At 41.1% G+C, this 23,510-nt stretch overlaps 1 protein-coding gene across 4 annotated transcripts in view; it reads left to right on the forward strand.

The window, feature by feature from the left end:
* The window catches only part of FSTL5 (follistatin like 5), a 323,696-nt gene that overhangs the window by 280,772 nt on the left and 19,414 nt on the right, over positions 1-23,510 (forward strand). For all 4 annotated transcript variants that reach the window (XM_060278679.2, XM_060278680.2, XM_035112814.3 and 1 more), the window contains 3 exons: positions 9,275-9,424; positions 16,661-16,768; positions 19,914-20,038. In XM_060278679.2, coding sequence (XP_060134662.1) covers positions 9,275-9,424; positions 16,661-16,768; positions 19,914-20,038 — 383 coding nt within the window. The remainder of the gene's footprint in view (positions 1-9,274; positions 9,425-16,660; positions 16,769-19,913; positions 20,039-23,510) is intronic.

The raw sequence follows: 23,510 nt of genomic DNA on the forward strand, positions 1-23,510 counted from the left end.
CTTGTCTCAGTATGGTGCTTAGCAGGGGTCAGCAAACCTTTTTAGCAGGGGGCCGGTCGACTGTCCCTCAGACCTTGGGGGGGGGGCGGACTATATTTTGGGGAAAAAATGAACAAATTCCTATGTCCCACAAATAACCCAGAGATGCATTTTAAATAAAAGGATACATTCTACTCATGTAAAAACATGCTGATTCCCAGACCGTCCGCGGGCTGGATTTAGAAGGCAATTGGGCCGCATCCGGCCCCTGGGCCTTAGTTTGGGAACCCTACCCTGTGCTACATTAGCTGTGCAGCCATGGCAAAGAAGGAAGATGCAGGCTGTAACAACCAAACTCTAGAAAGAACTCATGCAAAGGCTTACTACCGTTAATTTTTGCCATACTTTGCAAATAGGTCAAGCAGTGATGAGTAGGTCAATCTGATCTTACCTTGGATTCTGAGTAAGAAAGCCACAGGTTGCTTCATTGCCATGTTACCCTACTTTTTATAAACTTTACTTCTATGTACCCATTTATGTGCGCCTGTGTATGAAGATCAGATAGACCAGGGGTCGGCAAGATTTATCTTGCCTGGGCCGGATCGGTCCCGCAGAGATCCCTCCATGGGCCGGCTCATGTGGGTGTGTGAGCGCGCCTGCCCATGATTTTTGGCATCTGCGTCTATGCAGATGCTATTTCCAGCACTGTGGAAGCCAGTCCCCACGCCGCGCTGCGCTGATTTAGCGCAGCACGCGAGCAGGCAACTCGGTTCGGGAGCAGCTCATGGGCCGTTCAGATGACCTCCGTAGGTTACCTCCGGCCCATGGGCCTTAGGTTGCTGACCCCTGTGATAGACGAACACAAAGACAGACAGGTAAAGGTGTAGATAAAGACAGAATCTCATCTAGTAAGTGGACCTTACTCCATTAAACTTCATGCCACAATAACTTGGTTAGTCTTTAAGGTGCCACTGATTTCTTTGTGGTTTTCGCTACAGCTGGCCAATACAGCTATCCCTCTGGCATTCATGCAAATATAACTGTGGGTTACCTACATCCCTACTCACATATTCCTATGTTTCTACTCTTCTAAAATCCACACAAAACAAAACCCTTGGGCTAGATTTGCTTCTGTAATGATAACTGCCAAAGTTAAAAAATATATACAGATATACAGATATATGCAGTGCTCAACAACAAGATAAATTTTTACTGCATGTAATTATACTTTCAGTAGCTAATCAAGCTTTGATTTGTGCTGCTTAACTAAAATTAGTTCAACATCACTAAAAATAAGTCAAAGACCCTTTTTCTCTCTCGTATGGACGGTTAATTTAAAAGCTGATAATTTAAGAAGTATCTGAAAAATTTACCGAAGGAAGCTGAAAATGAGAACAGTGAAATGTAAAAGTATTCTGTGTAGCATTTCAGAATTAATGATAAGTTGAGTGATGAATAGTGAAGAGAAGTACGGTAATTATAATGTAAAATATATTAGGTTTATTTTTCGTCTCCATATTTAAAGCCTCTTCCCAATACCAGAGATAAAATTTAGGAGAGGGAAAGATTCAGTTCATGAAGCAAGGAAGTGTGTAGGTGTGTGCAAATTACACAGGCAGAATTCCATTTTCCTTTAGATAATCCTCTGCCTGAGTTTTTAGGCAGCTTGATCTGTGCTCTCTTTCCTTCAGTATCATCAGACTCTCACTTCAATGAAAGGATCTTGGTATTTTCACCATAGTCACATTGCGTCATGAATTCTGTAGTCTATTGCACATGTGTGGTTTTTTTTTTCATTTGTGAGGATGAACAACTTATCACAAGAAAGTTTTTTTAAATTCTGTATCAGAAGAACATCTAATTCACTGAGTGAATTTTAAGCAGTTTGTTGGTTGGTTGGTTTTGAGATCAGAGCATATTTGGGGATAGCCCTCAGAAAATAGAGTGTAAAATTCACAGTAGTTGATAGACATTTCAAAGGTACTTATATCCAACCCATGCCTCAAGTTTAATACAGTGTCTTTCCAACTCTTATGATGCATTCCTGTTTGCCCCTTTGCACATTTAGACTGAACACTTGAATGGGGCAAAATCTGAAAAAGGACATACACCACAAGTAGTATGTTTAAACTACTCTGCCCTTGCAGTTGGAAAACAGCCATGCAAATTTATTTTCTGCCTGCCATGCAAAATTATTTTCTGCCTACCCCCCCCCCCCACTTCTTTTGGCCATGCAACTTTACTGGTTAGGATTTTATTATTATTTTTATGCCTTCCTGCATAGTGCCTATAAATCTGCTGCTGCTCCATAACTTGAATTACATAGCAAGGGAAAAATATTTTTCTACTCATTGCTTTGAATACAACATGCCTTCAGGCAACAATGCTATGTTGTTTAAAAAAAATCCTCAATAGAATTCCGTCCATGGAGGAGGAAAGTATGTTTCCAGCTCATTGGATTATGCATTATTTTAATACATATATTTCTGCTGCATAGACTGGCTCATGAGTGTGGATTTCAAGCTGCTTTTGAGCTAAGTATCTATTACTACATACCACATTAAATGCATAGCGTTTTGACGTGACAGTTTCCCTAGATGCAAGTACTGAGAGGCTTTCAAGCTTTTTAGAGTCCTCATTCTTACTAATTTAATTTGTCAATGTGTTTATGGCATTGGTTGCCCCAAAGCAGCGGTTCCCCCCCCTTTTTTTTGAGCCACCGCCCATAAACCCCTTGGTTCCATAAACTCATCTCCAGGACTCTCTAACCTGTAAAAAAGCATTATTCAGAATAGTGATTTGCATGACCCACTAAGGAAGATAATACCACAGCAAAATTCAAAAGAGTGGCAATTAATTGCACATTTATTCAAAATCCAATTAATACCATTTAATTTAATGAACTTGATTCAGTGACAACATTTTTAAAAGTCTGATAGTCAATTACAGCTCCAGTGCCCCCCCCCTGCAGCACTTCTTAGCACTCCATAGGTAATCTTACTGCCCCTCTAGGGAGCGGTACTGCCCACTGTGGGAACCACTGCTCTGAAGTGTCTTGTCTATTAAGAACTTCAGGCTCGATAAAAAGAAACAAGTGAGTACAAGTAAAGCAACTGCTAGCCATATTCCGCAAATGCTTGCCCAAGAGTTGGTGCAAGATATATGGGCAGGTTCTACAAAACTTCTCATGAATCTTGACCAGCTAGAATTTCCACAAGCTTTCATGGAATCTCTTGCACAAGGAGAACAACATCTTTAGCATTTGTTTCATCATTATTTTTCATGCAACGCTGTAAAGCAGCCTTCTTATGAGTTGAAGGTATCTTTCACCTGCAGAAGTTCACCTTTAGATCTAGCAGCTTCCACTTTTAAACTAATTATAATTCCCCATAGCTTCCAAACTTTGGTTATTTCAACAATGGTTTGCTAACTTGCCATGATCCTAAACCAAGTTCAAGAGTAACAAAGAACAAGGTTGTTTGAAAGCAGAAATTAAGCTTCCAATATCATCACCGCTATATATAGTGGAGGAGACAGCATGCAAGCCCAAAGCTGACTAAGGCTTCTTCCTTAGCACTAAATCGTGGTTTAGCTTTGCTTGTGAACATTACAAAGGTTCATTGATTGTCTGATGTAGGAATCAAACACTATACATTGGACTTAAGCATATTTGAAATAAAGCATAGCTGTTTATTTGCACAGGGATGCTCTGTTGAACTGAGATAGAAACATGAACTTTTAAATGAAGAAATAAATAAGCAAACTTGTACTTGGTCAGTTGTTAAAATGTTAGCTCAGAAAATTAAGTAACAGTCCTTTCTCATCTTCAGAGCTTACTAGATATCCTTGGCCAATTCTGCTTTCTCTCCAAACCTAATTTATATTATTTAGAAACAAAACTTTCAAAGTTTCTTGCAGATCAGTCATGTAACAAATTATTTACATGTATCTCAGCTAATTAATAAAATTTGGATTGACTCAGGATCTACTGAAATAAGAGGCCGTTTTTATACTGACTAGATAGCTTGAATATGGCATCCCATACAACTGAATTTTGCAAATCAATTTTCTTTGTAGATCTCATTCTATCTCAGAAACGACCCTCCAAAATCACCAAATATTTTGCTTTATTCCATCTGCTGGTTTGAATTAGACTGAATCACTTTCTGCTTAGGAAAGTGTCAAAAAGCAGTGAAATAAATTAACATTTTTATTGGATATTATCAGATGTTCCTCTTATAAGGAACCTAAATTGGAAAAAGGTGCATCAATCACTTTTTAATTAAAAAGAGAATTTGTTCCTATATTTAAGAGAAAATTGTTTTATCCCATTATCTGACCACTGGGGAAATTCTTAATGGAGCTTTGCATTTGAAGGTAAAGAAGAGAATGCTAAGCTTAACCTTATATAAAAAAATTTTAAAAGTCATTTCTAAAACAGAAAATACTTCATTCTGCTTTCTGTTCCCATCTATCAAACTATTTCTGGCATCAGCTATAGTCAGATTAATGGATCTCATAGCTTAAAAATAACTGAGGAGAAATTTTTTGCTTAGGAATGAAAGTATCATTTGGCTAAGTTAATATTTAACAGCAGATATACTTAAAATTGTGATATCAAAAACATATATGTACATATTTCAGCATGCTATACAAATAACTGAATATACATAATACGGTATTTGTCCCAGCTGAGGCCACAGTGAGCGAGGTGTCTTCAATAACTTTACATTTGAGTATAGTGATCTGTGATGGATCTGCCCAATTTATCCATAGAGTGCCTTCATTTTTCATTTGTTTAAGCTTTTCAAGGGAATGTTACAAAAACAACCCTGTAGCTTTGGCAGGATGAGGTCAAACAAGTTGAATTCAGCTAGATGGATGCTTGTGTGGTCAAGTGATTTGAACATGTAATACCTTCAATGTGGCTGCCTGGTTGTTTCCAGTCCCAATTGGTGACCCTTAAATAGTCCTGAATAGTTTGGGATCACATTATTTGAAGGACCACCTGTAGCCATACGTACTTGCTCAGTCCTTAGCATCAGACGTCAGAGTCCCTGCTTGCAGGCTTACACTCAAAATCTGTCAGATTGGCAGGATCAAGAAATGGTGTTATTGACAGTGGTCCATCTATGTAAAATTCCCTCTCCAGGGAGGCAAATCACCCTGCTTTAATGTTGGCATCCATCAATCTCAAGAGACAATGGTGTGTGCCTCTGGCCACGCTGGAGAATCACAGCACCTGCTTATAACTGCTGCCTCCTGCCTTGTTTTTGCTGTTGCCTCTTCGATGTGCTAGCCTGGACAGTGTGTATGGCAGTCCTGGGCTGCCTAGATGACAGTACCCCACTCTTGGCCCCTCTGATATGGTCCAAAGGAAAACAGAGCAATATGTTTAGCACCAACTTGGCTACAGGAGTTGCTGGAAGGAGGCATACAAGATGCCATCTAACTGTCTTAGGGACTCCGCTCCAGATTTGTGCAGGCTTTACTGCTTAGCCTTTTATCCTCCTAAGTATGTTCCACAAAGCAGAGGGTATGGATTTTCCCTTGGAATGAGTTTAGCTGCAAGGCAGCTAAGACTTAGGAACAGAGATTTCCTTCTTCTCAAGGTTGACGAGCCCCATCTACCCCTCAGTTCGCTTTACAGTACATGCAGAAACCATCTTCTCGACTGTTGGACCCACTATTGGTCTTGTCCGCTCAATCTGCCAAAGCCTGTCTTTGCATGCAGGGGAACTCATGGAGGGTTTGAGACCCATCAGCTAACTTCAGTTGGTTTAGCCAACCTTTTGAAGTTGTTTCTCAGGGTGTGGCCATCATCACATGCTAACAGCTCCTAGGAGAGACAGCTCTTGAGAGCTGAGTGAAGAATGGAGACCAAATATGGACAAACTACCTCAGAAGGAACACAACATGTCACATACCAGTAGTACTACCCCTAATACCCCATATACCCCTCAGGGAATAAGAGGCAGGAAAATGAAAACCTCCTCCATAGGGGAACCCAACTTTCGAGAATTTGAATGGCAAGATTTAGCACAGCATTAACAGAATCATATTAAGCATTAATAGGAAATTGAACCTTAATTTTAGTATCGGCAAGTACTCTTTTGCTCAAAGTTGGTCAATTCAGAGAAACCCTTTTTTAATGTTCCAAAGTATTATAGAGTGGTTTCAAACAGACACATTTCCCCCTAAGATTTAATAAATTCTGAGCAACAAATAATGACTGCTAACCTTCCTTGTAAGTGGATACATTCTAAGCAGGACTCAGAAATTGATTTCTGTTCCACTCTGACATGTGAAGATTCAGACAGTGCCTATACTGTGTACTAAAGAAAAACCATCAAACAGAGATGCCACAGAATGCTCAGATAAATTATAGCATGTGCCTCTTAAAAATGTGCTTTCTGGTATTCAATCCCTCTGCATGTCACAGGTGCTGTTTTTTCCTCTATTTTTCATTTCAAAGAAACCTCTGCACAAAGAAACAAGATATTTGCTTAGCAGCTCATCAGTGCCTGCTGTTTATTCCTCACTTGAAGTCATCATCCTCTGACACACCATAAGTATTTCTACAGCAGCCTGCTATGATGTGTCAAATAGACGATATTAGGTCAGGAATAAGCATCAGATATATGCTAAAATCTTGTTTTGATGAGCTGTCCCAAGTAATAAGATGAAGAAAAGATGAAGAGAAATCTTGGCATATGTGACACATTTCTGGTCCAAGCAATTTTCAGAACTGGAGTATGAATATTCTTCAAGCATTCTTTGAAGTGTTAGAATGTTTGGCACACAGTTAATTTTGTAGTACTGGTGGATTTACTTCATATCCACTGATAAATAGCAGTCTGGAAGATCTACATGCCTTCTATTCACACATAGTTGCTGGCCATTTGCCTTTTGTGTTGTTACGGCTACATAACGCCTGTGGATTTTCAGAAGACATTACAGTCCACATATCAGCTGCCAGATTAATAACCCTGTGTTCATACAAATCCTTTAGAGCATCTGGAATAGACCAGAATAGACTTTCACAAATGATAATTGTAAGGGGGAAGGCTTATAGGGTACAACCCCCCCCCCCAAATCAGGTCGAGCTCCTCCTCAAGCAGTAAGTCAAGCACAGGATCAGATTACAAGAGCCGGGAAACAGAAAGGGAGAGCCAAGGCAGACAGCCCTTGCTCCAAGGGGAGGGAGAGAGTGAAGGGGAAGAAGGGACCAGCAGACAGTCAGTTGGAAGGCCATCCCCCCCCCATGCCAGGATTGAGGTGAACGGCTCTCCGTCGGAGCAGGGGGAGGCGCTTCACAGTTCCCAGGCTGTTACGGTATGTTGGGCGCGGAACAGAAAGCAAACATTGCGAGATTCTGACTCAGACTGAGGCAGACATGTTTTATGGACACTTGGCACCATAGCTGCCAAGTTCTCCCTTTTTTAAAGGGATTTTCCCTTATGCTGAATAGGCTTCCTCGCGAGAAAAGGGAAAACTTGGCAGCTATGCTTGGCACTGTAAGTAATATGCACTAATAAAAACATCTGAAAGACAAGCAGGTGTGGAGGGTCGTTACTCAAGAGTAGCCACAACAACCCCTGACAATAATGGTTAAGTTTTGGTCATTTCTCTTCTCTATATAGCAACTGAAAATCTGCAGTGACGGGGCCCAGGTATCCTCCTGGCTCAGTTCCAGGGAATGGGAATTAAGGGCACTGTTTTTGTTGTTGTTTAGTCATTTAGTCATATCCGACTCTTCGTGACCCCACGGACCAGAGCACGCCAGGCACTCCTGTCTTCCACTGCCTCCCGCAGTTTGGTCAGACTCATGTTCGTAGCTTCGAGAACACTGTTTTACACTGCATCAAAAGAATGGCTCACACAGTGGGCCAGAGTCACAAAAATCAGAAACAGCATTGTTGTTGCTGACAATCTATGCACCAGCCGAGCCGCTCCAGAAGTCCCAGTGGTGCTTGTGCATAAGCCCAGATCACCACTGGCTCCTCCTCCTGGTAAGCAGCAGTAATGCTGCTACTGGGATACTAGTACAGTGGTATCTCGACTTATGAAGGCGATTCGTTCCGCGGCGCTCTTCGTAAGTCAAAACCTTCGGATGTCGAAGCGTCCATTTTGCACATGCGCGAAGCACGATTTTGCACTTCTGCGCATGCATAGACCATGCGCACGGCAAAAATACTTCCGGGTTTGCCAACTTCGTAAGTCCGGACCTCCGGAACGAATGAAGTTCATAACCAGAGGTACCACTATACTGTGAGCTTTTGTGAGTACTTTTATCGCTGCTGTAGTAGTAGTAGTAGTAGTAGTAGTAGTAGTATTCTGGTGGGAGCCACCCAGAGTGGCTGGGCGGTGTATTATTATTATTATTATTATTATTATTATTATTATTATTATTATTATTATTATTTGTTACAGGTAGGTAGCTGTGTTGGTCTGACGCAGTCAAAACAAAATTAAATTTTATTAATTAATTTTTATTAATTAAATAAAATTAAATCCTTCCAGTAGCACCTTAGAAACCAACTAAGTTTGTCATAGGTATGAGCTTTCGTGCGCATGCACACTTCTTCAGATACCTTAATTATTATTATTATTAATTATTATTATTAATTGTTGTTGTTGTTGTTGTTGTTGTTGTTGTTATCTGCTCCTAGAATATTACAGGTGTATGATATTTTCTGTCACAGATTCTAGAAATTAAAGGGACAGGATTCTAGAAAGTGCATTTCATGCCATGCACAATACTCTGTTTATTCCTGGGACACAGGAAGCTGAATATATAACGTCAGGCTCTTTTTCTGTTTAACTCATTGATGTCTATTATGACTCAGAGCAGCTCTCCAAAGTCTCAGATGATCAGATGATCTTTCACATAATCTGATTACTTTAAAACAGAACACAAAAGTGGTTCTGGCGGGGACTAAGGCACCTCTGTACATAAATGGCATCATAGAAAACCTTGGAGGTTTTACAACTAGCACATCGTCCATTATGCTAGACAGGCATATAATTTAACCTACATTAGATAAATAACTTCAAGAGACAAGCTAATTTTTTTTGAGGGGGGAGGTGGCTGAATGTTCTTGGATGAAACTGAATTCACGATTTGAAGCTAGTACAGTTAGTTCCTGAAATAGTTCAGGCTTTGCCTGTTCTTCTGGCATATTTTGAGCTTGCATTTGAGTCATGCAGAAATGTGGCAGAGTTGTTATGAGCACCCTTTAGAATTATTGTGGTCTTAGAGTGATTTGTCATCTTCCTTTCTCCTTCATTCTAGGATGAAGTTTGCCCTAAAGCTGAGGGGGAAGAAGTCCAGCAGTGTGTCTGGGCATCTGCCGTTAATGTAAAAGACAAGTTTATATATGTAACCCAACCCACCTTAGACCGAGTGCTGATTGTTGATGTGCAGTCACAAAAAGTTGTTCAGGTAAGTGTTCTTCCTAGGTAAGAACTCTTTTCTTTCGTTTGCTGTACAATGCTACCTCCACTTACGAACGGGATCCGTTCCGGAGGCCCAGCCGTATCCCGAAAACTTCGTAACCGGAGGCGCCCTTCTGCACACGCGCATGGCGCGACTGAGCTTCTAATGGGGGTGCCTCGTTCGCAACCCGAGGATTGCATTACCCGAAGGTAACGTAACCCGAGGGTCCAATGTATAAGGTAGAGCAAAATGTTGGATTGAGGCCTATTACTTATTCTTTCTCTCAACAGGCCATGACATACAGTTTAAGTTTTAGACGCTTTTTATCTGTGAAAAGGGTTAGCCAAAAACAGAGATTCAGACAAGAATTTTCACCTTTCTCTTGAGAACAAAATCATGTCAGCACTCTGTTTCAGAACACAAAGAAGTGTCTTAAAATTCATTTCAAGATCATAAGATTTGCACTTACTAAAATATAAATGTGACTTTCCTGCAAGCAGCTGTGCTTCACTTCATGAATAGGCATAATACAGTTGCTAAAAAATCTGTTGTCATCTTCATAAGAAGAAATAAAATTTGAAAGTGATTGAAAGTGTCAGGCACGGCTGCTATTAAAATTTTAATCCTTGCCAATATTCCCAGTACCCTAGACTTCTTTATAATATAACAGACTCTAATATACAGCAAATGCTTGTACACCAGTGCTCATGGTTTCTTTCTTTTTTTATCGTGTATCAATATGACAGGTTAAAAGAAAGATAACTATAATTTATTTTAAATCAATCCTAGAACGCCGTCATCATAGCGTTCAATAAAATACAAAAGAAAGGTTCTGTTCATTTTTAAGCACAGAATTATAGTTGGGGAAGCAGCTGGAAGACTGCATAGTTCACCTGCATTTCTCAGAATGTAATGCAGCTAATCAATAATAGGCATTATTTTTGTTTGTCACATTTCTGTCTTGTCAAATCCAAGCAAGAGAAGAATTTGTGGGTAGCAATGCTCACCTAGTATTCAAGGTGGGTCCAGTTTATGAGTTTCAGGGACATTTCTAAAGCACAGGTAGTTCACAGCAAGAGGGTTCACAGCACTTCTCCTTTTTCAGCCTGAGGGCCACATTGCCTAGAGGGCAAGCTTCCAAGGGTCACATGCTGTGGAGCCTGGGAGAGACAAAAAAAAAGTGGTTGGAAGAAGGGATGCTACTCTTCACCTATGTACCAGAGGCTAAATTTCAGACATACAAAATACCAAAATTTTAACATCTCTGCAAGCTTTTACACCACCTCATACATATCCCTCCAGAGTCATCAACCAGGCAGGCAAGAACCATTTTCACCAATCATTGACACAATATGGCCATGTAAAAGCACCAGAGGAAGTTGTGGTGTGTGGCTTGAGGAGTCGTCCCATGGCCACGTGGGCCTGGAGAGCTGCATTCAGCCCTGGGGCTGATGTTCTCCACACCTGGCTTGTCTGAATGAAACATCATGTTCATGCTTGCTAGAACCTGGATTTCCCTATGCAGTCCACAACTACTTTGGATGGCCATTGTAATGTGTTGTATCCAGTACAGTGGTACCTCGGGTTACAGACGCTTCAGGTTACAGACGCTTCAGGTTACAGACTCCGCTAACCCAGAAATAGTACCTCAGGTTAAGAACTTTGCTTCAGGATGAGAACAGAAATCGCGCGGCATTGGTGCAGTGGCAGCAGGAGGCCCCATTAGCTAAAGTGGGACATGAGGTTAAGAACAGTTTCAGGTTAAGAACGGACCTCCAGAACAAATTAAGTTCTTAACCCGAGGTACCACTGTATATGCTTTGCCTTAGACTGCATACACACTGTGCTTTCAAAATACATTTGAAGCATATTCTTTCCGCCAAAGAATTGTAACTCACAGAGTTACAATTCTCAGCAACACCAATTAGTTTCCAGGCCCAATTCAAAGAGCTGGCATTGATCTATAAAGCCTTACATGGCTTAGGGCCTTCATACCTTCATACAAACCAACCCAGACCCTGCATTTGTCATCTGAGGCCCTTTTCTATGTCCTCCCTACCTGAGAGGTTCAGAGGGTGACAACAAGAGAACAGGCCTTTTTTTGTGGCGGCTCCCCATTTGTGGAATGTTCTCCCCAGAAAGCCTCGTCTGGTGCTATCATTGCCTGTCTTTAGGCACCAGGCAAAAACATTCCTCTTTCCCCAGGCCTTTGGCGATTAAATAATTTATGGCCTGTTAAAGGTGTGTGTAAGGGGACTCTTATTATGATTATTTTATTATTATGCTGTCTGTCACTATGCTTTGTATTGTTTTTATTATTATCATTATGCTGCGTAAAATATGTTTTAATGTTAAACACTACCCTGGGAACTTTTGATAAAGGGTAGTATATAAATTTAATTAACAACAACAAACTGCAGTGCCCATAATTCTTTTAGTGGGGAAATGAAGCCTTAGTGGAAAGTGTTTCTAGTTGTGCAAGACAATTCCCACTACACATTTAGGCCTCTTGCCAACCCCCTCCCAAAAGCTGCTCCTGGGGGGGGGTCTCTCTGCAACAGAACGGACTCTTGTGCAGAGGAATGTAGTAGGCAGGCTGGTGTACCCTGTTGTGAGTCCAGAAACATTGCCCACCAAGTCCAAGACACAACCCTTCTAATATTAACATTATAACAAAGTTTATTCTCATTTAAAGAGGACCCCCGGTACCATTTCTGTTACATTGATTCTCACACATTTCTGCAAGAAGGAAATTCCTTTAATAAACTGAAATATTAAACTACATTACAGGTTTTTTTACCCTTGATAAAAATCCTGTGAGAAAACGGAAAGAGGCTTGTAAGATTTTTAGCCAGGGTGACAAAATATAATGTATAAAGTTCCCACAAAAAGTTGCCAGCCATGAAAGAAATATCAATTTATCTCTGTCATTTTACAGTAGAGATTTCAGCACTGAAGTATAACTAATATGAAGTACTTTGGCAGTTTTTAGGGAAAGAGTTGGCTCAGCAATGCTTGTAATATCATAGAAACAATCCTGCTCTCTTATCCCATAATGATATGCTACTGTATTCTTTTTGCAAGCCCCAGGAGTTATTTTTCTCTTGCATTTAGACATAAATCTTTAAATATGGGAGGCATTTAGATTCTTAGCCAGTCCTCTTTGATGGAACTATTTATTTTTTCTTTCCACATCACTAAGATGTCTTAGCATAGGAAGGTGCAAGAAGTCAAATATGCACATTATTCAGAAGGTGGATATCTTTTGCTCTCTATTTACTCGAGAAAAATTGCATACCTTTCTTGGTAAACAAGTCTAGATGGTGCCACAAGAGGTGATCTTGTCAAGCTATAATTGCATGCATGGAAAAACATGTTGTTGGAATACAATCCTGTACCTGATTGATACCCAGCCTCCCCCACAGGAACTAAGGGAAGGGACCAGCAGAAACACATGCAATGCGCTGGTTGATCGTGCCACATCACCTTTTCAGCATCCTGATCTCACATTGCACCTGCTGGGTGAGGAAGTTTGGTGTGCAGTTACTTAACAGATTGGGCAGAGGCAATTTTAAGCACGCCAGTACAATGAACAAATCTAGCTTCAGTGATTTCTCATCTTACATAGAAGCATTTATACATCCATGGCACCCACGCAGTTAATATCCCATGTAATAGAACATCTCAGATACAAGGGACATTTCGGAAATAAAGTGAGAAGCAGACCTAGCACACAGACTAATAGAAGAATTGTGCTCTAAGTGGAACTATTTAGATCTGCATTTTCAGTTTCAATGGGTTTGACCCAAGTCGTCTAGTTTGATTCCCTTCGATTTCTTTCCAGTGGTTGAGCCAACAAGAAGATGTTGTTTCAAACATGCACAATTTGCAGTATCACAACAGTTGGTTCAGGCATGAAAGACTATTGCAGGTGTTATCTAGCAGCATAAAAAAAGAAAGGTAACCCAGTAGTAAACAATTGTCCTGGAGTTTGTCTGCTCAAGGAGAAAAAACGGCTTTGGCTTTACAGGAAGCTGGAGTTTTTTGCAACACCTCAGGTGTATAGTTAAGCATCACCAGTGGTCTCTGCCAGCCATTAGCACATTATCTTGAGGATCTACATCATTACTTTAAATTAGATCCACTTAATTAGCCAGCTGGTACTCTTCTTGTCAAACTGATAAACAAGCTGTGCTTCACAGTTTCGTGATAGAAAGACCAACAAACAAAACAGAACAAAGAGATAGAGGGGCTCCTTTTAAAACAAAAATACAAATGCAGCCCTGATAATGGAGTTAGTTCATTGACAGCAATAGAGAAATTACAATGGAGGGCAAGCACAACATCCAAAAAAGAAACTACAGTACTAAAATGTTCTCTAAATGGTCTCCTTTCAATGGACCAGATTCTGACACAGTTACCTGCCACAATAAAAATAGTGGCAAGGATTAGTATTATTTAATTGATTGTTCTAACCTGCTTTTTAGTATATACAGTGGTACCTCGCAAGATGAAATTAATTCATTCCACAAGTCATTTTGTGGGGTGATAATTTTGTCTTGCGAAGTGTGGTTTCCCATAGGAATGCATTGAAATTGAATCAATGCATTCCTATTGGGGGGGGTGCAAAAAAAAAGGCACCGACTCACCCGGAAGTTTTCAAGGCTCTGGGGAGGGGGAAGCAGCAGGAGGGCCAGGGGTCTCCTCCCGCCGCAGCCTCCGCTCCTTCAGCCTCCACTGTTCCCGCCAAGGGCCGCCTGGCAAGCCCCGCTGCTGCTCCTGCCAGATCCCGCCAGCCCACCAGGGAGGAGCCGCGGAGGCCACCATGGCTGCCGAGGAGGGCAAGGCCGGAGCCACAGAGGAGGCAGAAGTGGCAGCTGTGGACGTCACCAGTGGAGTCCTAAAGGTAAGCGGTAGTGCGACGGCGGTGGCTTCCCTTCCCCTCGCGAGGCTGCTTCGTTTTGCGAAGCACGGCCATAGACGGCTTCATTTTACGAGTCGTCCAAAAAAACGCAAAACGCTTTCGTTTTGCGATTTTTCCGTTGCGTGAGGCGTTCATCTTGCGGGGTACCACTGTATACCCTCTGAAGGCAGGTACACATCAGTATAATACTACATCATTACAATTTCAATATTTAAAATGGCTGTAAAAACTATTAGCAGCATTCAGATGGTAGCAACAGATAGAACAATTCTTAAGAAGCATATAGTCACCTGAATGCAGGGTAGGTGGCAGGTGTGTGTGTGTGTGTGTGTGTCTTTCAGGCATTCCTAAATGTCAGGAGAGAATGTGCCCTATGTATTTCCCTGAGAGGAGCATTTCAGAGACAGCAGGGCTACTGCAGAGAGGGCCCTGGGCAGGTACAGATAACTGTAGGTGGTCTTTCTGATAGCCCGTTCCTTTTTCTTTTTCTTTTTTTGAGCTTTAAAGGTCAATACCTTTATTTTTAAAAGGTCCAAAAGTGAATAGGCAGCCAGCATAACTAGTGTAGAATAGGTGTAATATATGAAGAAAACCTGGTTCTGACAAGTGCTACGGCTGCCACATTCTGCTCCAGTTGAAGCTTCTGGGCCATCTTTAGAGTGCATTGCAATAATGTAGTGCATCAATGGTGCCTTCTACAGATAGTTGGAGATACAGTTGGCATACCAGCTGAAATTGGTAAAAAGCACTCTTGGTTACTGATGATACCTATGCCTCGGTCAAAAATGCCAAGCCCAGGATGATTCCCAAACTGCATACTTGGCCCTTTTGAGGTCTAAACCACAGAGCCTAGGGCTTGCCGATCAGAAGGTCGGCGATTCGAATCCCCGCGACAGAGTGAGCTCCCATAGTTCGGTCCCAGCTCCTGCCCACCTAGCAGTTCGAAAGCACGTCAAAGTGCAAGTGGATAAATAGGTACCGCTCCTGCAGAAAGGTAAATGGCATTTCCGTGTGCTGCTCTGGTTCGCCAGAAGCAACTTAGTCATGCTGGCCACATGACCCGGAAGCTGTCTGCAGACAAACGCTGGCTCCCTCGGCCTATAGAGTGAGATGAGCGCTGCAACCCCAGAGTCGTCTGCGGCTGGACCTAACACTCAGGGGTACCTTTACCTTTACCTTTAAACACACTTACTCCATTTATATCAAGCTGCTGCTGTGTTTGTTTCTGTAATTCTGTAAGCACCCAGTGAAGACTTTTTTCTTGTCCTACCTCTCTCTGCGTGCTTCTTCTACTTTGCAAAGCAGATGCACAAAATTGTTTGAGTGAAATATATTAGTTTTGTTTTGTTAAAACTTACATGAAAGCTATGATCGAATACTGTAATATACACATAGAACAATCACAGTTTCCTTCTCTGGTCACAGTGAATAATTTTTGCAGATTTATTTTTGCTAGTTGAAATTCTTCAATTTGCTATTAAAAAGGAAATGGATCACTTCAATGAATCCATGGATAGTATATTCCACCTTTTTTTTCTTCATTTGCAACTTTTAACAAAAGGAAAAAGATGTTCACCGATAAACCAAGAAGCATACAATCTAGGAAGAAGGGTAAATAAATAGTTTTCTGCCTTACCACTTTTGTTTCAAGCATTTTAATAGCTTTGTTGCGGCATACAGCTTAATTAGGTGGAGACGGAACGTATATCCATGTCACGTTGTTCAAATAATGAGCAAAGGTGTTTAAGCAGGTGTGCTCTAGCTTCAGATTAATTAGAATGACATCAACAATTGAAGGCTTCACTGGGGTCTAATTTTCACTCCAAACCTGTGCAATATTTACATTACAGTGGTACCTCGGTTTATGAACACAATTGGTTCCTGAAGTCTGTTCATAAACTGAAGCGTTCATAAACTGAAGCGAACTTTCCCATTGAAAGTAATGGAAAGTGAATTAATCCGTTCCAGACGGTCCGCGGAGTAAGCGTTCATAAACTGAAGCAAACTTTCCCATTGACAGTAATGGAAAGTGGATTAATCCGTTCCAGACGGGTCCACAGAGTACTTAAACTGAAGCGTTCATAAACTGAAGCATGGGTGTAATTGGTTCCGGAAGTCTGTTCATAAAATGAAGCGTTCATAAACTGAAGCAAACTTTCCCATTGAAAGTAATGGAAAATGAATTAATCCGTTCCAGATGGGTCTGCGCCGTTCATAAACCGAAAATTCATAAACCGAGGTGTTCATAAACCGAGGTTCCACTGTACTATAACATTAAAGAAAAGCTGGTTGTTTCCTTGTTTCTTCATATTCTTTAGGCAGTAAGTACAGATCCCATTCCAGTCAAACTTCACTACGACAAATCGCATGATCAGGTATGGGTGCTCAGCTGGGGAAGTTTGGATAAGAATTCTCCTACACTACAGGTGAGTATTTTTATTTCATTGTTTTAGGTATAGCCAAACTCACTGTAGAATCCTTTGATGCACATAGATGCTTCCCAACAGCAGTTATCAATGAATTTTTAAAGCTATCTTGTCAGCAATAAGACTTACAGTAGTAAGAAATTTCCTTCATTTGTACGTGCTCAAAATGTAGAAAACCTGCAGTGGGATACTTATAAACTATATCCCCAGTTGACACCGCCCCACAGTTGAATAATGTCAACATTTTGAATTAAATCTAAACAAACACAGATTTTAAACTCCTGTTTGGACTGCATTTCTCTTACTTTGGTAGTTACGTGCAGAAGACGGAGCCCCCAGTACTATTTCTGGTGGTATTTCACACATAAGCACATCAAAATGGCTTCCAAGTATCTAGAGATAAATCACAACAAAGATTTTGTGTCTTCTAGTTGTGGAGCAGAAGCCATGGGTAACAGGTTGGAGACAGGGAACAGAATCCAACCCTACTTACAAATCTGGAAATACATTTTTTTATTGTTGCATTTTTTTATTGTTGTGCACCCTCCCAGGCTCCCTTCAGTGGAAGGGGAAGGCGTGAAAACAAAATGAAGTAAATAGAAATAGCATTTTGTATGGGTTCATCAGGCAGATCTGCTGTAATATTTAAGGATTCTGTATTGATAGGTCCTAACACATGAGCATTGGTGAGGTTCATAGTTGATGATCAGGTGGAAAGATCCAGTGAAATGACCTGCAATGGAAGCCGCTCATGGGCCTGGGGTGGTGCGCCCAGGGGCTGGGCAAGCCACCTATTGGGGTGGGACGAGGTTGGGGTGAGCCATCCATAGGGGCAGGGTGCACCATGGGGCCTCCGGAGTCTGCCTGCCTCCTCCCACTCAGCCACCCTACAGCTGGGGGGGGGAGACAGCGGGCGGACCATTTGGGCAGCGCGGGGCCTGCGCACACCCAAGCCACCGGTTCTCTCCCAGGAGAGACGCGTGGCTCAGACACGCTGCAGGCCCCACAGTGAGTGCCGCCTGGCATTTTGTCACCCCATCAGTGGTGATACCCAGGGCGAACCGCACCCACCACACACCCCTTCCTCCGCCGCTGGTGCTGTGGAATGTACCTCTAGAAAAGTGACATTAAGCTATTACTGTGATGCCCAAAGGTACCTTACCAGCAGGAGAATTTTAAAGAGATGACCACATGTGTACACAGAACTGTAGAATTAGAATGGAATGGAGCCTTGTAGGCTCTCCTGTCCACCTCTGTTTGATGCAGGAAACCTATAGTAGAAGCATCCCCTACAGATGTCTGTCTAGCCACTGCTCAAGGAAAAATGCCTTCCTATAAGCACCAATAGTTACATATTTTTAAATATATAGAATAAACAGTAATTTTTTCATCAGAGCTGCTTTGTTCATAATGATTCCTGACTGCATGAAACCAGTAAATCTCCAGGAATCATTAAGTTGTAGCAAATACAGACAAATGTGCATTCCCCTGAATGCAGGAGCTGTGCAATGCTTCACATCCCTTCTTTATTAGAGCCTGAGCATAATTTGGATTGCCTGTGAATGTTATTTGCTGAAGTTGGTTATTTTTGAATCATTTGTTTCAAAAAGGATCAGAACTATCAAACTGATAATGGGATTGCATTGAAAGAATCAGCTTGTTTTCGCAGGGAGACATATTTTCAAATGCAGGCTGACATATATTGCTATTGATTATGACTCGGTAGCTGATTGCAGTCTCCAGTGAGCTTTAAGCATTCCACTAGATGCACTATTATTGAAAATTACTTCAAAATATTTATATGAACTTCAGGGCAAAATGGGCAAGAAGATTGATTTCCTTATATCAAATACATGCTTTAATTTGGATGGAACTCTATTAATTTCTAACCTGGCAGCCCAAATCTTGGGTTGCTGTGCAGGGATTGCTAGGTCTGTGTAATGCCATAACCACTGAAGTTGAGGATCTGGCCCAGCACCATGGCAATTATATCAGCCACCATCTCTGACTGAGGTAACAGTGCTATCCAAAGTTGTTAGTGGAAAAGTAATAGGTAGAGAAGTGGGGAATGGGGGGCAGCAGATGACTGTTTGCCCTCTTCAACTCTTTGGGTTAAAAAGGAATTGGGTATTGTGTATTTGTTGTATTTTGTATACTGCAGTAAACTGTTATAATAGGATTGGCCTTAGCATTATATCAGGACCAATATTCCGGACTTCGGCTAAATCTGTGCAACCACTCTGCGTATCCTTGTTTCTACACAGATTTATAAGACTGCAATGTGTTATTTGCTTACTTCAGTAGAAACTATTGGATTTAGTTTTAAGCACTGGTATTTAAATTTTTATTGTTTGCATCAAAATGTAAGGATTGCTCATATAATATTTCTCTGTACATGCACTATTAGTCCAAGCTGTCTCCAGGTACAAATGCACTTGGGCAAACATAAAATGTCAGCTCCTTATTTCCATGGTCACAGGAGCCAGGAAACATGCTACAATACTACAGTTTCAGAAATGTATATATTTCATTTGTGCTAAGGGATAGATCCACATTCATCTTATTTTACAGATTTCTTTAATGTATTAAAAAAAACCTGATGATAATATTGTTGCTGAATTAAAGGCTGTCTATCATGTTATCAGGCTACATATTTTTGTCCTGTCAACACAAATTTTGAGCAGAGTTTACACTATCACTGAAAGTGAAATTTGAATGTACCTACCTGAAAGTACCAGGTAGGTTCTGAATAATTCTGAGGGAAGAATAATTCTGAATCATTCTGAGGGAAGAAAAAGACAGTGGAAGAGTTAGGATTTCTCAGAGGAAGTTCATAAACTCTTTGTAATAAACCTAAAAAGCTGAATATATGTTGATCTCCTAGACTTTTTTTGCTATACAACCCACTTCATTCTTATTTCTAATTGAGGGTTTGAACCACATGCAAAAGAACAAATAAGCTGGGTATTTAGAAACATATACTTTCAAAATGACGACAACAACTGCATCAATTGCAGTAACTTTGTTTGAGCCAAGTATTGGAATGAGTTGTTGGTAGCCTTGCCTTTAACATATCAAATGTAATTGATTCAAATTAGATTTTAAAGACAATGTGAATAATTGTCCTCCACAATACATCCTCCAGGTGATAACCCAGGCCAGTGGGAGTATTTCTCATCATACTATTCATACTCAGCCAGTGGGGAAGCAGTTTGACAGAGTGGATGACTTTTTCATTCCATCTACAACCCTCCTCATCACTCACATAAGGTAAGTGACACACAAACTAGTAAGAGTTCTGGAGCCAAGGGTTTGTACAGAAATTTCTTACTTACTTATTGGATTATTCTTATTCTTATTCTTATCATCACCATCCCATCCTTCCTATAAAGAACTCAGGGAGCTGTGTGTGTGTTTCTTTTCTTTTCTTAACAACATTATGAGGAATGAAGGTTAGCCAAGGGAGAGTCACTTGGTTAATTTCATGGTTGGCCAGAGATTTGAAACTATATCTCCCTGATCCAAGTTTAAGTATATCCACTAGACCGTGCTTGTTAAATATAACATATCCCTCTTCTGGGCTTGAATGCTCCTGCAGAAGCCCACAGCTCTTTTACCATTCTGCCCAGTTCCTCTCCTCCAATGTCACATTCATTCTTTCCCTGGGTTTTGGGATAGGTTTCCCTGTGCAGTTGTACCTTGGAAGTTGAACAGAATTCATTCCGGAAGTCCGTTCGACTTCCAAAACGTTCGAAAACCAAAGTGCAGCTTCTGATAGGCTGCAGGAAGCTCCTGCAGCTAATCAGAAGCCACAGAAGCCCCGTTAGACGTTTGGCTTCCAAAAATAGTTCGCAAACTGGAATGGTCACCAGAACAGGTTTGCGGCATGTGGGAGCCAAAACATTCAAGAACTAAGCTGTTCGAAAACCAAGGTGTGACTGTAGTCCTATATTCAAATACGATGCCCTCTCAGTCCTCTGATCTTATGAGCTCCACCTTTCTTTCACAGCCCACTTGCATCCTATCCTTAGACACTGTTATTTTATTTTATTTTTTAAAAAAATCAGTTTCCACAGACAGAATACACCTTTCTTGGGCTGGAATTATCTCTAGAGCTAGGGGGTAGCTGATTTATGAACGTGTGTCTCTCTGATAAACTGTTGGCCCACTGTTTTAAAATGTATACTGATTATATGGTTTTTAATTACCGGTACTTTTGAATGGCCTGATTTTACAACATGGTGTTGTTTTTGTTTTACTGAATTGTCATAAATTGCCCGAAAAGCCTTGGGGTTAAAGGGCAGGATATAAGCCACATAAATAGGCATTCATAAATAAATATCTAGTCTGAGGGCACCTTGCTCACTTCTGCCATCTCCTTGTGAGACGTTGGCATACAATTTTGGGGCATTCATCTGTGTGCCCACTGGACTTGGTGGTTCTTGGATTCTCACAGGATTCCACGTACTCAAACCTTAACAAGCCTTTTTACCTGCTCACACGTGATGTCATATATGATGTCAGGTGATTGGCAGGTGGGCTTGGCTTAGCCAAAATGGCCTGATGGGTCAAATGGGGATGCTTGATTGCCTTAAGTAGGCCTGCTGCAAGCTTGCGGTTCCCTATCTCTGGTTTAGCATGTCTACATAGGTGGACATGCAGTGCTTTTTGCAATAATTAAAAATCTAAACATGGCCACGCAAAGACCTTTTTCGTTTACTTTCTCTAGCTTTTGAGATGCCGTGCTAGTCCTAGTTGACAGTTTTATGCAACTTTTATACTTTTGTGGCTACTGTTTGTTTGTTTGACTTGTTAGTTGCTTGTTACTCAGAGGTATATATATATATATATAAACATACGGCAAATACATTTATGTTGCACTAGTCGTCAGCAGAAGGGACAGGAAATGATCCAGGGGAACATTAACCCTGAAAAACAAAAAGGGGCAAGTATCCAAACACAGCTCTTCTTAGAAAACAAAACTTTGCTTAAGGTCAGAAACAGGGTTAGCTAGAAAAAGCAGTAAACGCCCTCTCTCCAAACTAGGAATCCCTAGTTCTAAAGAAAACAGAGCACGGCACAGAGTTAGCAATATAGAACTTGTGGTCAAGTCCCTAGTTCTCTGCAGACCTGTTTAAACCCCAGCCATAGAGGATACTTCTATGTGCTCTGGTGTGTTACTGCTGTTAAGAACACACAATAGGGAAAGTACTTCAGTCCTGGGGCTACGCAGTGCAACTGCATCATATCTCCTTCTTTGCCTCACCTAGAGAGTTTTAGTCCTTATGTTTATTCCTTCCAATGATTCTTCTGAAAGTTAGTTCAAATACATGAGCTCAGTTTTCATTCCTGTCAGGCATGTAAGCTTTTGACCTCAACATCAGCTTTACACAAAAATGTTCACTCCCAATGAACTTATTTGAACATTATAAAGAATTTTGGTTTTAGATCAATTTTTTAAGTAGCCTTTGACAGCATATTAAAATAAACCAGAAATTAAATTATAAGCCTGCACAGACCTGTTTCTCCCTCCCCCCTCCACCTCTAGAGAAACATACTGTATTTTAATTTGTCCACTAAGGAATTCAACGTTCACTAATTAATTGTGCCTTGGTTTAAAAACCTGGAGTGCTGGTTTAAATAAAAATGAAAAAAAATCTAAGTATTGTGTCAAGAAAGGGTTTAAAGGCTGTAATCTCATTGAACTTGATGGGACCTACTTCTGAGTAGACACATATAGAATTTAAAAGTAGCTGTCTTTGGTGAAAATGCTCAACAGCAATGCCAGCACAGAAGGGACATTAGGAAGCAAACATGATATTGCAACCTAGGGATGGAGAAGGAATCTGTTTTAACAGGATTTATGCTCCTTAGCTTGGCCTTGACAACTCAGACATGTGTTTTCAGCAGGGCCGTCTTAAGCATATCTGGCGCCCTGGCGCTGTGGTGCGAAGATCCCTCCGGCACCCCCCCCCGGCCCCGTTTCCCAGTGCGGCTGTCTGGCGGGCACAGCGCGCGCCCCCCACGGCCTGGCGCATTGCGCCACCCAGCCTTGCCTTTGGGCCGGCCCTGGTTTTCAGGGACCATCTTACTCCTGTGATGATGGTAATCTATTTTAACTATTTCTAATTTTGAATTATTATAACCTGCCCTGAGATGCACTGGTGAACTCTGGGTGGTGGTAGTAATAGTAGTAGTAGTAGTAATGAAATTTAGAGTTTGTGACCTGGTCAATTTTTCCCCATATCAGACTGCCTCTTGAATTGAGTTCTTGCTTCCATCCAAGCCACTCATGCAAATACATATTGAGTTGACCAGACCACAGAGTGACTCTGGACAGATTGGGCTGCTCCCTGAAGTGACAGATACAGCTATCAGTCTTCTACTGGTGCACACTCCTTTTAAACCCAACACTAGTGAGTGAGGTACCCTGTTTCTCCTATTTCAAGACGTAGTCATAAAATAAGCCATAGCAGGGGTAGTAGATGAAATTAAATACAACAAATAAAATGAAAAAAATGGCATAGTTTCCCAAACTTTCTCTCAGTATTGAAGCATCGCTTAACTTCAACCTGCATTTTATCTTGGTGGCAATAATACATTTAATTCAGCAAAGCTTTGTCAAAGGTAGCAAGAATAGGGCCCTTAATTGTCCCCGCATGTGTCTCTAGACAGGCATTAAATTTCTGTGAGGAATGAGAGAGAGAATATCAAAAGAGAGATATTTAGAAGTCTATGGAGC

The sequence above is a fragment of the Zootoca vivipara genome, chromosome Z1 (genome assembly GCF_965207765.1).
Source record: "Zootoca vivipara chromosome Z1, rZooViv2.hap1.1, whole genome shotgun sequence".
Lineage (NCBI taxonomy): Eukaryota > Metazoa > Chordata > Lepidosauria > Squamata > Lacertidae > Zootoca > Zootoca vivipara.